The sequence below is a fragment of the Cherax quadricarinatus genome, chromosome 88 (assembly GCF_038502225.1).
Source record: "Cherax quadricarinatus isolate ZL_2023a chromosome 88, ASM3850222v1, whole genome shotgun sequence".
NCBI lineage: Eukaryota > Metazoa > Arthropoda > Malacostraca > Decapoda > Parastacidae > Cherax > Cherax quadricarinatus.
This window is the reverse complement of record NC_091379.1, coordinates 12,187,773-12,203,889: the sequence shown is the minus strand read 5'-3', so window position 1 is coordinate 12,203,889 and position 16,117 is coordinate 12,187,773. Positions and strand designations below refer to the sequence as shown.

The 16,117-nt window shown below is 42.8% G+C and overlaps 1 protein-coding gene across 1 annotated transcript in view; it reads right to left on the bottom strand.

Moving 5' to 3' along the window:
• LOC128698473 (facilitated trehalose transporter Tret1-2 homolog) overlaps nt 1-16,117 on the bottom strand; it is a 153,739-nt gene that overhangs the window by 39,969 nt on the left and 97,653 nt on the right. The window contains exon 3 of the mRNA XM_070103784.1: nt 11,930-12,068. Within this exon, the coding sequence (XP_069959885.1) occupies nt 11,930-12,068 (139 nt within the window). The remainder of the gene's footprint in view (nt 1-11,929; nt 12,069-16,117) is intronic.

The window sequence follows — 16,117 nt, the reverse complement described above, 5'->3', positions numbered from 1 at the left end:
CCTGCCACATGATATGTGCCTATGCAACCCTTTTTATGGGATGAATTATGATGATTAGGATATTTTTTTTTATTTGTGAGATCTGACAGATACATCATAGTCATCATGTGGTACAGTCTTAGAATTATTTGGTTGGCTTGTCTGTAACTGAAGAATCAATTCTTGTAGACCTAGTCTTATTTCCTCCAGAGAGTAACTTTTGTAGTATATATTAGACAACCACTCTATAGTCCTACAGTTTAATTTATTCTGTAAGACAGCATTTAATATCCAGTCTGATTCACCCAAATCAAACCTATTACTCAAGGACTTAAGATTGCTTTTCAATTTGACCTTAAATTGTTGCAAATTGTAGTAATTGTGTTCTGGAGTTCTTAAATTAATCACAATATTTACTAGGTCTAACCTACTTTGCTCCCTATTACCATAGGTCACCTCTATCAAATCAACTGCCTCCAGGTAACTATAGTCTATATTTTGAAATCCTTAAATCAGGGCATAAGCATCACTTCTGGCCCATCCTTTGAGATAAAATAATTTTGTGACATCTGCTAGGTCATTCCTCACATTAACAGCAGCTTCAAATACAGACCAGAATTCTTCCCAGTTGTCTCCTGGATTAAATGACGGTAAACTTAACTCTGGGAGTGTGGGCAAAGACCTAGTATTTACATTACTAGATTGGTCAACTGCAGTATTTACACAGTTTAATTTATTTAATTCCCCTCTTTACGTGATAGTATTTTCTCTTTCAGCTCATAATAATGATTAATTAATAATTCCCTTTCATTATCGTCTTCACAATTCACCTGCATATCACCTTCAAAGTCGTATTTACATTGGACATACCTGTTTTCTAATGATTAGAAATATAATTCTAAACAACCAGTATTTTGCCCCAACTTAGACGAGATGAGTCCTACACAGATGACAGCGTGGAAATGAGTGAGCTACTCAAGTCCTAATATGACTCGGTTTATAGCGACTGAGTCGAAGACCTTAATGAATTTTCATGAGCGAGACAGAATTTCGTTGATTCAAACCTATCTGATGTTATCCTGACGCCAAATGACTTCGAAAAGGCGATAAATGACATGCTCATGCACTCTGGCCCAGGCCCAGACTTATGGAACTCCATGTTCATCAAAAACTGCAAGAAGATGGTATCATGTGCTTTCAACATCCTATGGAGAGGGAGCACAGACACAGGGGTCGTCCCACAGCTGCTAAAAACAATAGACATAGCCCCACTCCACAAAGGTGGCAGTAAAGCAATAACAAAGAACGAGAGACTGACAGCGCTAACATCCCATGTCGCAAAAATCTTTGAAAGGGACCTAAGAAACAAGATCGCCACCCATCTAGATACCCATCAGTTACACAATCCAGGGCAACATGGGTTTAGTGCAGGCCGCTCCTGCCTGTCGCAAGTACTGGACTTCTTAGCGTGTGTGTGCGCCTGTGCATGCGTGTGGGTGTACACGTGTCATTTTATTTACCGGAGCACTGAATGATATACAGGGTCAAAATGTTCTTCAGAGCATTCTTCCATCCCTTATCTCTGAAAGGTCACTTTCTCGCCCCTCCTAGTTCCACATAACTTACTTTCACACCTTAAGTCAGTAGATAGTGGAGCCAACAGGAGTGGAAAACACACTTGACCTTATCTTCACAAACAATGAGTAGCTGGTGAGAAACATAACAATATTAAAACAACTATTTCCGATCTAAGAAAGAAGAGAAGAAGCAAAATGGAGAGAAAGACGCTCCCTCTACAGAGGACGACGAAGAATCACTGAGTTACTCAAGAACTCTATATTATCTGATAAACGGGAAGTGGAAAGTATCGAACTTTAGTTAAAAAAAATCTATATATTTCTTTTCATATGCAAAAGACAAGGCAAATACCATATCTAGTATCGGGCCCTTGCTCAGCCAAGATGGGATTTACACAGATGACAACTACGAAATGAGTGAGATACTGAAATACCAATACGACTCTGTGTTTAGTTAGCCACTGATCCGTCTGAAGATCGACAATCTAAATAATTTTTTTCACAAATAAGCCTCAAATCTCCATCAATGTATGCCAAATTTCCGACATTACTATAACTTCAATAGACTTTGAGAAAGCCATTGACAACATGCACTCAGCCCCAGGGACAGACTTGTGGAACTCTGTGCTCATTAAGAACTGCAAGAAATCGCTTTCGAATGCCCTAAGTATACAACTGAGAAGGAGCTTAGACATGGGTGAAATTCCACAGTCACTAAAAACAACTGGTATAGCCCCACTCTAAAAAGGTGGCAGTAAAGCATTAGCTAAGAACTATAGACCAACAGCTCTAACGTCCCACATCATAAAAATCTTAGAGTGCTAAGAAGAACGACTGCAAACCACTTGGATTCCCCAAAACTACACAATCCTGGGCAACATGGGTTCAGAGCAGGTTGCTCCTGCCTCTCGCAACTACTGGATCATTTAGATATGGTCTTTGATGCACTGGAAGAAAAACAGAATGCAGATGTAATAAATACAGACTTTGTAAAAAGCCTTTGACAAGTGCGATCACGGTGTAATAGCTCACAAAATATTTGTGGAGGAGATGAATCTTCAACTTTCTAACCAATCGAACACAGAGTAGTAGTAAACAGAGTTAAATCGGAAGCTGCTATAGTGAAAAGCTCTGTTCCACAAGGCACAGTTCTAGCCCCCATCCTGTTCCTCATCCTCATATCAGACAGACAAAGATGTAAGCCACAGCAACGTGTCATCCTTTGTAGACGATACTAGGATATGCATGAGAGTGTTATCTATTGAGGACACGGTTAACCTCCAAAAAGATATAAACCAAGTTTTCCAACGGAAAACAATATGATGATCAATGAAGAGAAATTCCAACTGCTCCGTTATGGAAAATTGGAGGAGATAATAACTAGAACTGAGTATACTACAAACTCTGATCATACAATAGAGCAAAAAAATAATGTGAGGGACCTGGGAGTGGTAATATTTGAGGATTTCACTTTCAAGGATCACAACAGACACACAATCACATCTGCAAAGAAAATGATAGGATGGATAAAGAGAACGTTCAAAACGAGAGATGCCAAGCCAGTAATGATCCTTTTCAAATCGCTTTTTATCTCTTGGTTGAAATATTGCTGTATATTAACATCTTTCAAAGCAGATGAAACTGCAGATCTAGAGAGAGTACAGAGAATCTTTACTGCACATAAAGTTCTATCAAACACCTCAACTACTGGGAACGCTTGGAAGCACTTGACTTGTACTTGCTGGAACGCAGGCGAGAGATCATAATCTACACTTGGAAAATCCTAGAAGGAATGATCCCGAATCTGCACACAGAAATCACTCCTTACAAAAGTAAAAGACTCGGCAAGCGGTGCAACATACCCCCAATGAAAAGTAGGGGCGCCATTGGTGTACTAAGAGAACACACCATAAGTGTCCGGGGCCCAAGACTTCAACAGTCTTACCAATAGGCCCCTGACTGTCTTCAAGAGGGAGCTGGATAGATACTTAATGTCGGTGCCAGATCAACCGGGCTGTGCTTCGTACATTTCACTATGTGCGGCCAACAGTAACAGTGTGTTTGATTAAGCCCTGATCCACTGGGAGGGCTGGTCGTGGACCAGGCCGCGGGAGCGTTGATCCCCGGAATACCCTCCAGGTAGACTCCAGGTACATTAGACATGCCTCTCCAGCTCTCACTCTAGCTACACGCTCCCGCCCCCACACACTCAACAACAAATCCATACCCATTTATTTAACACATACTCACACCTCTTCAAGCTTAAACTTTTCGCTGTAAAATATTGCAAGAATTAAGACGTTAAGGCAAAGAAAAAACTCTATTATTAATTCTTGAGATTTTTTCAAAATATTTGCTAGAATTCTCAGGAGGGCAACACCCGGTGCCGAGATGTCCTTCTCGGCAACAATAACCGAAATACATTGAATTAGATTAAAAGTACCATTATAAAAATTTTATTTATTTATTATCACACTAGCCGATTCCCACCAAGGCAGGGTGGCCCGAAAAAGAAAAACTTTCACCATCATTCACTCCATCACTGTCTTGCCAGAAGGGTGCTTTACACTACAGTTTTTAAACTGCAACATTAACACCCCTCCTTCAGAGTGCAGGCACTGTACTTCCCATCTCCAGGACTCAAGTCCGGCCTGCCGGTTTCCCTGAACCCCTTCATAAATGTTACTTTGCTCACACTCCAACAGCACGTCAAGTATTAAAAACCATTTGTCTCCATTCACTCCTATCAAACACGCTCACGCATGCCTGCTGGAAGTCCAAGCCCCTCGCACACAAAACCTCCTTTACCCCCTCCCTCCAACCTTTCCTAGGCCGACCCCTACCCCGCCTTCCTTCCACTACAGACTGATACACTCTTGAAGTCACTCTGTTTCGCTCCATTCTCTCTACATGTCCGAACCACCTCAACAACCCTTCCTCAGCCCTCTGGACAACAGTTTTGGTAATCCCGCACCTCCTAACTTCCAAACTACGAATTCTCTGCATTATATTCACACCACACATTGCCCTCAGACATGACATCTCCACTGCCTCCAGCCTTCTCCTCGCTGCAACATTCATCACCCATGCTTCACACCCATATAAGAGCGTTGGTAAAACTATACTCTCATACATTCCCCTCTTTGCCTCCAAGGACAAAGTTTTTTGTCTCCACAGGCTCCTAAGTGCACCACTCACCCTTTTCCCCTCATCAATTCTATGATTCACCTCATCTTTCACAGACCCATCCGCTGACACGTCCACTCCCAAATATCTGAATACATTCACCTCCTCCATACTCTCTCCCTCCAATCTGATATCCAATCTTTCATCACCTAATCTTTTTGTTATCCTCATAACCTTACTCTTTCCTGTATTCACTTTTAATTTTCTTCTTTTGCACACCCTACCAAATTCATCCACCAATCTCTGCAACTTCTCTTCAGAATCTCCCAAGAGCACAGTGTCATTAGCAAAGAGCAACTGTGACAACTCCCACTTTATGTGTGATTCTTTATAAAAAATGCAGAAAATAATGTGGAACAAATTGCACTTTCGTAATTTAAACAAACACAAACACACGCACACACACGACAGAAAGAACAGACTCAGAAGTATCTCTGTTTGCAGATAATGTGAAGCTAATGAGGAGAATTCAATCAGGTGAGAATCATGCAGGATTACAAAGGGATTGGACAGGCAGGAAGCCTAGTCTGGCAACTATATCCTGGAGTTTAACTCCATGTGCAAAGTCATGACCATCGGGGAAGGGCATATAAGTCAGAGTACAAGCTAGGGGGGCCAAAATCTGCAAAACTCACTCAAGCAAAAGGTATCGTGGCGTGAGTATAATACCGAACACCTCTGAGGTGCACGTCAGGCATATAACTAGTGCAGGAAGGAATCGTTCAAGTCTGTACCCCATGTACATCAGGCCCATATTGGAGTATGCAACACGAGTTTGGAACGCACACCTGCTCAAGCACGTAAAGAAGCTAGAGAAAGTCCAAAGGTTTGCGACGAGACTAGTCCCGGAGCTAAGGGACATGTCCTTCGAGGAGAGGTTAAGGGAAATCGACCTGTCGACAGTGGAAGACAGCAGGTGTAGGGGAGACAACATGTAGGGATAACATTTAAATACTGAGAGTAATTGACAAGGTGGACAGAGACAGGATGTTCCAGAGATGGGACACAACAACAAAAGGCCACAGTTAGAAGTTGAAGACTCAGATGAGTCTCAGGGATATTAGGAAGTATTTCTTCAGTCATAAAGTTGTCTGAAAGTAGAGTAGTCTGGAAAGTAATATAGTGGAGGTAGGATCCTTACATATCTTCGAGGCTCGTGGAACAGGGAGAGAGTGGACCTAGTAGCAATCAGTGAAGAAACGGGGCCAGGAGCTATAAATCGACCCCTGCAATCGCCACTCACAAAGTGGCAATTGCAATTATGTACAACCTTTAACTGAATTGCAGGAGACTTAGACAAGAGTACAATGAGAGCAACAGAGCAATGGTTGACACATTAGCTGAGATGACCAGAAGGGTTGACCTAGCTTAATACAAAGATATTCTTAAACACTATTCATCAGTCCTCACCAAAGTAATAAAGAAAGCCAAACAACTATACTACTCCAGCAGATTCACTGACACAAGAGGAGATATAAAAAAGACCTGGAAAACACTCTCTCGGATTCTAGGGACCCACAATCTGAAAAAAACAAGAATATTGTCCTAACTAAACCTAATGAAACACCACTGCAACCCACTGACACAGCTAACAAGATAAACGACTTCTTCTCAACCATAGGTTCTAATCTCGCCAATAAAATCCCACGTACCAATGCCAATGCCGGGGACTACCTAGATGGGAATTTCCCAAATTCCTTCTATTTTGCTCCAACTGAGCCCACGGAAGTCACCGAGATTATAAAGTCACTTAAAAATAACTCAGGGAATCTGTCATGTCCTACCATTATTGTACAAGAGAGTGGCCCATGTCCTCTCGCATATTATCTCATTACTTTTTAACAAGTCACTAGAAACTAGCACCTTCCCGAAATTACTCAAGACGGCAAGGGTTACACCAATACATAAAGGTGGTGACCCTACAGATTTAAACAACTATAGGCCAATATCAAACTTACCATTGCTATCCAAAATCTTTGAGAAACTCGTGCACAGGAGACTGTATTCATTTATAACGTCACAAAACATACTCAGCCCCTGCCAATTTGGATTCAGGAAAAATAAAAGCACTAACGATGCAATCATAAAAATGCTAGATCTGCTTTACACAGCATTGGAAAATAAGGAATATCCACTAGGAATTTTTATTGACCTAAGAAAAGCTTTTGACACAGTAGACCACGGCATCCTACTCCACAAACTTGACCATTATGGTATAAGAGGCCATGCGCTTGCATATTTCAAATCTTACCTTACTAATAGGTATCAGTATGTCACCATTAAAGACACAGCATCAACAACACAGCCACTTGATACTGGAGTTCCGCAGGGAAGTGTCCTTGGTCCCCTGCTCTTCCTCATATACATCAATGATCTTCCAAATGTATCTCGACACCTGAACCCCATTCTCTTTGCTGACGACACGACTTGTCATCTCTCACCCTAATCTTGCCACCCTCAACACCATTGTTAATGAGGAGCTGATCAAAATATCGACTTGGATGACAGCCAATAAACTTACGCTTAACGTTGACAAAACCTACTACATTATGTTTGGTAGCAAAGCAGATGCGCAAATTAACATTAAGATCGACAACACTCTAATTGCCAGGCATAATGAGGGCAAATTCCTAGGCCTATACCTCGACAACAACCTGAACTTCAGCACCCATATCAAACACATAACCAAAAAAGTATCCAAAACAGTTGGGATCCTCTCCAAGATACGATACTACGTGCCGCAAACTGCCCTTCTCACACTATACCATTCACTTATATATCCATACCTCACCTATGCTATCTGTGCTTGGGGTTCAACTGCAGCAACACACCTAAAGCCAATAATAACCCAACAAAAAGCCGCAGTACGAATAATCACTAAATCCCATCCCTGGCAACACACCCCCCACTCTTCATAGATCTAAACTTACTCCCTGTTCAGTACATCCACACTTACTACTGTGCAATCTACATCTACAGGACCTTAAATTCCAATATTAACCTTGACCTAAAACGCTTTCTTGATAGTTGTGACAGAACCCACAGGCACAACACCAGACAAACATCTCTATGACATTCCCCGTGTCCGACTAAACCTTTACAAAAATTCAATGCATGTCAAAGGCCCTAAAATCTGGAACACCCTACCTGAAAATTCCAAAACTGCAGACACATTCATCACCTTCAAAACTACCATCAGAAAACATCTCATCTCCCTGATACACCCTGTCAACTAATAATACGAATACCACCTGGTGGTTCACACTTACACTCACTCACCCATTTGACCATAAACAGAAATATCAATCTCAATCTCAAAATAATGAATCTTAACTAGTCATAAGTTGGCCTGTGATACTCCAATACTGAAACTATGTATAGTGCCAAAACAAAAGCATTCACATTGCTAAACTCACAACTAGTATTTAGCCATAATACCAACTTACCTCATAATTTTGTAATATTTTAAACTTAAGATTTAATATAAGTCTGCCCGAAATGCCTAGCCATGCTAGGTGTTCTAGTGGTACACTCTGTAATTATTTTACATGTAAACCACACAATAACCAAATTCTGTAAACTCAGCATTGTAATCCTTATAGAGAATAAACTTTGAATTTGAATTGAATTTTAATAATTTACTAATTATGGGGGATTTCATCTACAAAGAGAATGATTGAGAGAACCTGAAGCCAAGTGGGGGACCAAGAAAGTGGAGAGCTTAGATGCTGAAGGCTGTACTGGAACACCTCATGTACCAACATGTTAGTGGACACTACCAGAGAGAGAGAGAGAGAGAGAGAGAGAGAGAGAGAGAGAGAGAGAGAGAGAGAGAGAGAGAGAGAGAGAGAGAGAGAGAGAGAGAGAGAGAGAGAGAGACAGACAGACAGACAGACAGACAGAGATGATGAACCTATAAGACTGCACCTCGTATTCACAATGAGTAGCTCTGGCATTGGGGATGTCACACATGAAAGTCCCCTCGGCGCTAGTGATCATGTCGTTCTGAACTCTGAACACATTGTAGAGGAAACTAAACATCAAAAGAGGGGACTACACAAGAATGAAGCAATTCCTGCATGAGGTGAAGTGGGAATAAAACTGAAGGGAAAGACAGTAAACATAACGATGGAACACATGACCGACGGTGTAGAGAAGCCAAAGCTAAGTGTACTAGAACATGAAAAAAGTGTAGAAGACAAAGGACCCAGGAAAATAATGAGATCACCCGAAGAGCCAGAAACGAATATTTATGGAGAAGGAAGGAGGCCCAGCGGCAATATGAGAATGACATAACATCGAAAGCCAAATCTGGCCGAAAGCTGTTATACAGCCACTTCGGGAGGAAAACTACATTTAAGGACCAAGTAATCAGGCTGAGGTAGTAAGGAGGGAAGATCACAAGAAATGACCAGGAAGTATGTGAGGAATTCATTGCGAAATTAGGTAGGTATTTTCAGTTGAGACAGAGAGACTTCTAGCAAACCGGGGTGGTAAGGTACACCAGGTGTCTGAACACACTATACACAACAGAAGAGAAGGTGAAGAAACTGCTAAGCAGAGTAGATATCTCGATGTCGGTAGACCCAGACATCTCTCCATGGGTCCTGAGGGAGCAGAGACACTGTGTACCACCAACAACAATCTTCGACACATCTATCGCAACAAGGCAACTACCTGAGGTGTGGAAGACAGCAAATGTAGTCGCATTTATTAAGGTGACAGACAGGCAGCAGTAAACTTCAGACCAGTGTTACTGACATGTTCAATATGTAAAGTCATGGAGAAGATTATCAGAAGAATGGAGCACCTGGAAAGGAATGAGCTTATACATGACAACCTGCATAGTTTCAGGGAGGGGATATCCTGTGTCACAAACCTACTAGAATTTTACAAGATAACAGGAGTAAGATGGGAGAGAGAGGGGTGAGTAGACTACATTTTCTTGGACTATAAGAAGGCTTTCGACCTAGTTCCACACTAGAGATTAGTGCAGAAGCTAGAGCAGCTGGCAGGAATAACAGAAAAGACACTGTAATGAATCAGAGAATACCTGGCAGGAGTGAAACAACGAGTGATGGTGCATGACGAGGTGTCGGAATGGACGCCGGTGACGAGTGTGTTTCCACAAGGGTCAGTCCTAAGGTTGGTACTGTTTCTGGTGTATGTGAATAACATGAAGTAAGGAAGGAATAGATTCAGAGGTGTCCCTGTTTGCAGACGATTTGAAGATACAGAGAATTCAAGCGGAAGAGGATCAAGCAGAACTACAAAGGGATCTAGACAGGTTGCAAACCTGGTCCAACAAATGGCTCATGGAGTTTAACCCCAAACACGTGCAAAGTCATGAAGCTTGAGGAAGGTCAAAGAAGGCCGTGGACGGAGTACATGCTAGGAAATCAATGGTTGAAACCTCACGAACATCTCATGAGGAGCACATCAACCAAATAACTGCTGCAGTATAGGGAGCCCGGCAAACAAAAGAACAGCGTTTTGACCTAAGTAAGGTGTCATTCAAGACACTGTATACTGTGTAAGTCAGACCCATATTCGAGTATCCAGCACCAGTATGGAATCCACATCTGGTTAAGCACGTCAAAATAATAAAGTGCAAAAAATTGCAAAATGACTAGTCCTGAACCTAAGGGGTGTGTCATATGAGGAGATGTTAAGGGAAATAACCCATAGACACTGTAGGACAGGAGGGACAGGGACGGGACATGATAATGACAAATTATTTAGAGGAATTGACAAGGTGGACAGGAACACAATGTTTCAGAGATGGTACACAAATAACCCGCACATAAAAGAGAGAAGCTTACGACGACGTTTCGGTCCGACTTGGACCATTGACAAAGTCACACTAACAGAGGTACGAACGAACGAAAGTTCAGGTAAGATCCCAACTAGGATGAGCGGGGAAGACGGGACAGACGAAGAACAGTGCTGGAGAGGAGTGTTCTTAGTCGTAGAAATAGAGCCAGGGCTTAACCCAGCAGCGAGGCGATCGTGGGACGGATATTGAGAAGAGAAACTCAGGCTCTTCTGTCCCACGATCGCCTCGTTGCTGGGTTAAGCCCTGGCTTTATTTCTACGACTAAGAACACTCCTCTCCAGCACTGTTCTTCGTCTGTCCCGTCTTCCCCGCTCATCCTATTTGGGATCTTACCTGAACTTTCGTTCGTTCGTTCGTACCTCTGTTAGTGTGACTTTGTCAATGGTCCAAGTCGGACCGAAACGTCGTCGTAAGCTTCTCTCTTTTATGTGCGGGTTATTTGTGTATCGTTCCAGTCACGGTATTGTGCCTTTTTGTTATTTATTTCAGAGATGGGACACAGGAACAAGCAGAAACAACTTGAAGATGTGATAAAGTTGGTAGAATTACCGACAATATGTAAAGTAAAAGGACACAAGTGCAACTAATGTGACATTTATTGTGGCAACGTTTCGCTCTCCAGGAGCTTTATCAAGCCATTACAAACAATACATGGACACAGAGGGTATATAAAGGCTCAGAGTGAGGTGAATACTAGTGAGGTACCATTTCGATGTTCACTAGTGGTAGTAGTAGTAGTAGTAGTGGTAGTGACAAAAGCAATTAATTCGTACATGAGTAAAAGGATATAAAAGCTATTACGAATTAATTGCTTTTGTCACGACCACTACTACTACTACTACTACCACTAGTGAACATCGAAATGGTACCTCACTAGTATTCACCTCACTCTGAGCCTTTATATACCCTCTGTGTCCATGTATTGTTTGTAATGGCTTGATAAAGCTCCTGGAGAGCGAAACGTTGCCACAATAAATGTCACATTAGTTGCACTTGTGTCCTTTTACTTTACAACTTGAAGATGAAAACCCAGGTGAATCACAGAGTTATTAGGAAGTATTTCTACAGTCATAGAGTGCACAAGAAGTGGAACAATCTGGAGAGTGATATGGTGGAGGCAAGAGAGAGTGGACCTAATAGCGATCAGCAAAAAGGCTGGGCTTGGAGCTGTGAATCGACCCCTGCAACCACATATAGGAGAGTACACACACACACACACACACACACACACACACACACACACGCACAGTCGTCTGAGGAAAATGTTCGAGCAAAATATATCACAAGAATTTTTTAATCTATGTATTATTTTTTCAATTATGAATAGTTATATAAAATTTTATTAACGTACCGAAAAGAGCTGACTCTAAGGTGTTGAAGTGGAGATCGTCCGAGGATTGATCCGTCAACTGTGGCAGTGTTACTGCGGCATATCCAATTGCTGCTCCAGCGTCCACTTGTGCGAGCCCCACCACTATCGTAGCCATTAACTGTCAATGAACAGTCAACTATAATGAACCAGCATGATACAGTGTTACAGCACCACTATCGTAGCCATTAACTGTCAATGAACAGTCAACTATAATGAACCAGCATGATACAGTGTTACAGCACCACTATCGTAGCCATTAACTGTCAATGAACAGTCAGCTATAATGAACCAGCATGATACAGTGTTACAGCACCACTATCGTAGCCATTAACTGTCAATGAACAGTCAGCTATAATGAACCAGCATGATACAGTGTTACAGCACCACTATCGTAGCCATTAACTGTCAATGAAGAGTCAACAATAATGAACCAGCATGATACAGTGTTACAGCACCACTATCGTAGCCATTAACTGTCAATGAACAGTCAGCTATAATGAACCAGCATGATACAGTGTTACAGCACCACTCTGGTACTTGTACAGGGACTGGAATAGTGTGATTCATAGGAAAGATGTGGAGCCGAGGGGTGCAGGGTGTGTGTTAGGGGTTTTGCGGGATGTTTTAGGGGATGCTAGATTGGTGGATGTAGTGAGGGGGGAGGGGTGGAAAGTGGAGCATACTTATGTGCGTAGGTGCTATGCAGCACGATTAGAGAGTATTTACGCTTCTCCGGGGATATTGGTTGCTAACACGGAAGTGTTTTCAGATCCTAGAGGGGTGGTGTCGTATGTGGGGTGGGGTGGTTTACCAAGGCGTTATCCGAGTTACTGGTAACTTAATGTGAGCTTGTTAGAGGGGTTGGTGGAAGTGATAGTTTTGTTGAGTGGTGGACGAATGCTTGGTCTAATGGAAGGGGGTGATATACTCCGATGGTGGGAGGAGTATGGTAAGCCTGGAATATGTGGTTTTTATATGAGGAAGGGAAGGGAGGTAAGTCAATGGAAATGTGGGTTGCAGAGGTATATGAAAGGGCAGTTGAAGAAGTGTTATGAGGGTGTTGGAGAGGTATATCCAGTGGATGTGACTGGGGGATTAAAAGTGCAACTGCTGGAAATGCAGAATGCAAGGTTTGATGGTGAGAGGGTGAGAGGAGGGTCGGAGGATGTTTTATGGGGGGATAAGCCATCGACACGTGTACTGAGGCGATTAAGGCTATGGAAAGGATAATGACCGTGATGAAGTTGGGTGTACATAAGATGTGGGAGGGTATAAGACAGGACAAAGGTTAGTAACAATGGAAGGTATGAGTGGTTTTGCTGGTAAATGGTTTGAGATCTATATGAGATGGGGAGAAAGAAAGATGGTAGATCAAAAGATTTTAGAGGGGATGCAAAGGACCTTGAGGTCGGAAGATAGGGCAGTAATAGAGGGGTCCAAAGATGAAGAGGAAGTGTGGATGACAAAGAGAATGAGTGTAGGGAAAATGCCTGGGATTGATGGAATACCCAGTGAGTTTTATTTGAAAAACTGGGAGGTCATGAAGGAATTCTCGGTGAAATTGCTGAATGAGATGAAGGATAAGGGATGTATGAGTATGACACAAAGAACAGGGGTCGTCCTGGTACCGAAGGTGGAGGTACAGAGTAGCATACTGGAATATAGATGATTGTCATTAATGTATGGGGATTATAAATTGTTTGCTAAAGTTTTAGGTAATAGGTTGTGTTGAGTTATAGGGAAGGTTATTGATGAGGGGCAGAAGGGTGTGCCAGGACGAACAATGTATAATGGATATGGAAGGATAAAGGATTATATAGAGGAACATAGGATGGGTGGAGGAGGTATACCTGCTTTTGGATCAGAAGGCACCCTATGATTGTGTAGAGAAAGAGACTTTATGGATGATTATGAGGAGAATGGGTTTTGGTGAGAAGACTGCGAAGTGGGCAGAAACATATCACCTCAATTACTGGGAGCGCTTGAGGTTTCTAAACCTGTATTCCCTGGAACGCAGGAGGGAGAGATACATGATTATATACACCTGGAAAATCCTAGAGGGACTAGTACCGAACTTGCACACGAAAATCACTCACTACGAAAGCAAAAGACTTGGCAGACGATGCACCATCCCCCCAATGAAAAGCAGGGGTGTCACTAGCACGTTAAGAGACCATACAATAAGTGTCAGGGGCCCGAGACTGTTCAACTGCCTCCCAGCACACATAAGGGGGATTACCAACAGACCCCTGGCAGTCTTCAAGCTGGCACTGGACAAGCACCTAAAGTCAGTTCCTGATCAGCCGGGCTGTGGCTCGTACGTTGGTTTGCGTGCAGCCAGCAGCAACAGCCTGGTTGATCAGGCGCTGATCCACCAGGAGGCCTGGTCACAGACCGGGCCGCGGGGGCGTTGACCCCCGAAACTCTCTTCAGGTAAACTCCAGAGGTGTAACTATCCGAGTGAAAATAAATGGTAGGGTGAGGACAATAGTTATTATGGATCGTGGACTGAGGCAGGAATGCCCTATGTCACAGATCCTGTTTGCATGTCTGCAAAACCCTTTATAGGATGATAAATGTCTGGGTGGGTAAGGGGGCATATGGAATAGGGGTGCAATGGGTATAGTAGGATATGTCGATGACACGAGTCTTAGTGGGGGAGAGGAGGGGTTAAGGAGTGTTGGCAGAATCATAGATATATTTAGTGGAGCGACAGGTTTATGTGTTAATGGTGTAAAGTTGAAATTACTGGAGGTGGGTATGTGGGTAGGGGGGAGAATGGGGACTAAGTATGGCTGGCAGGTGGTAGAGCAGGTGAAAATTTGTGGAGTGATATATAGGGGGGATGCAAAGAGGGTTAGAGTGGCTAATTCTGAAAGGGTAGACCAAGAGGCGCTACGTACGTTGGGAGGAATAGGATCGAGTGGTTTGACGTTACATCAGAAGGGTCATTGTGATTAACACACTAACATATTCTAAATTGTGGCATGGAGGGGTGGCGTATCCTTTGCTGCCGGAAGATGTAAGGAGATTGTGTAGGAAAGTCCTGAGGTTTGTCTGGGGATATGGTTGTCAATGATTGTGTTAGACTGTTGCGATGAATTCGATAGTGATAGGAGGTTTAGGGTTAATTCATTTGGAGAGGAGGTTGAAGAGTATATATGTGAAGCACTGTTATCTTAGATTGGGTGGGGAACGAGGCATAAGGGCGGGGGCAGTGATGGCTGATGTGCGGCGGTGGTGGGGAAGGGAGTAGGGATTTACAGGAGAGTGTGGGTATGTTGAGGTACTTATTACAGGTAAGGGTTCCGGATAATATGAACTCTTGTGTGTTTGGGAGGTTGGGAAGGAGTAATGAGATGGTGGAAATGTAGGGTGTGTTTCCAATGTGTGATTGGAAACGTATATGGAGAACATTATGTAAGTTAAGGTTGCAATCGAAGGTGAGGGAAACATTGTATCAGTTTCTACATGAGATATTGCCTATTAAAGTTCGATTGTATAAGATGCGCATTTTGCGGTCCCTCTGGTTTCGCAGAGTCTTGGGTATGGTTGGTGGAAGTAGGATAGGGATGCTAAGGGCATTGAGCTTAGATATAGAGGGAGTGGAGGATTGCGTGAGGAGTACTGTCTTGTATTTAGTGGCGGATTATGTTTATGTACCGTGGGCGATGAGGGAGGTGGGGGTGAAAAGGATATGGGCGTTAGTGGGACGCTTCTACAGAACGAAGTGTAGTAATGAGGTAGTGTATGGGAATAGGTGGGCATTAGATTTTCCTGTAACATATAGGGAAATGACTGTGAGAAGGCTACGAGATTTTATGCAGTAAGGGTTAGGTGGACTGGTCTCTAGCGGGGGAGGCGGGAGAATGCTCGCAAGAAATAGTACTGTGGAATGCTGGAATCTCATGTTAATTGGAAATGATTTTGTAATAAGCCTAGTAGCGGAACAAGAATGATTTTGAAATGAGCCTAGTAGCAGAACAGGAACGATTTTGTAACGAGCCTAGTGGAAGAACAGGAATGATTTTGTAACGAGCCTAGTGGCAGAACAGGAATGATTTTGTAATGAGCCTATTAGCGGAACAGGAATGATTTTGTAACGAGCCTAGTGGCAGAATAGGAATGATTTTGTAACGAGCCTAGTGGCAGAACAGGAATGATTTT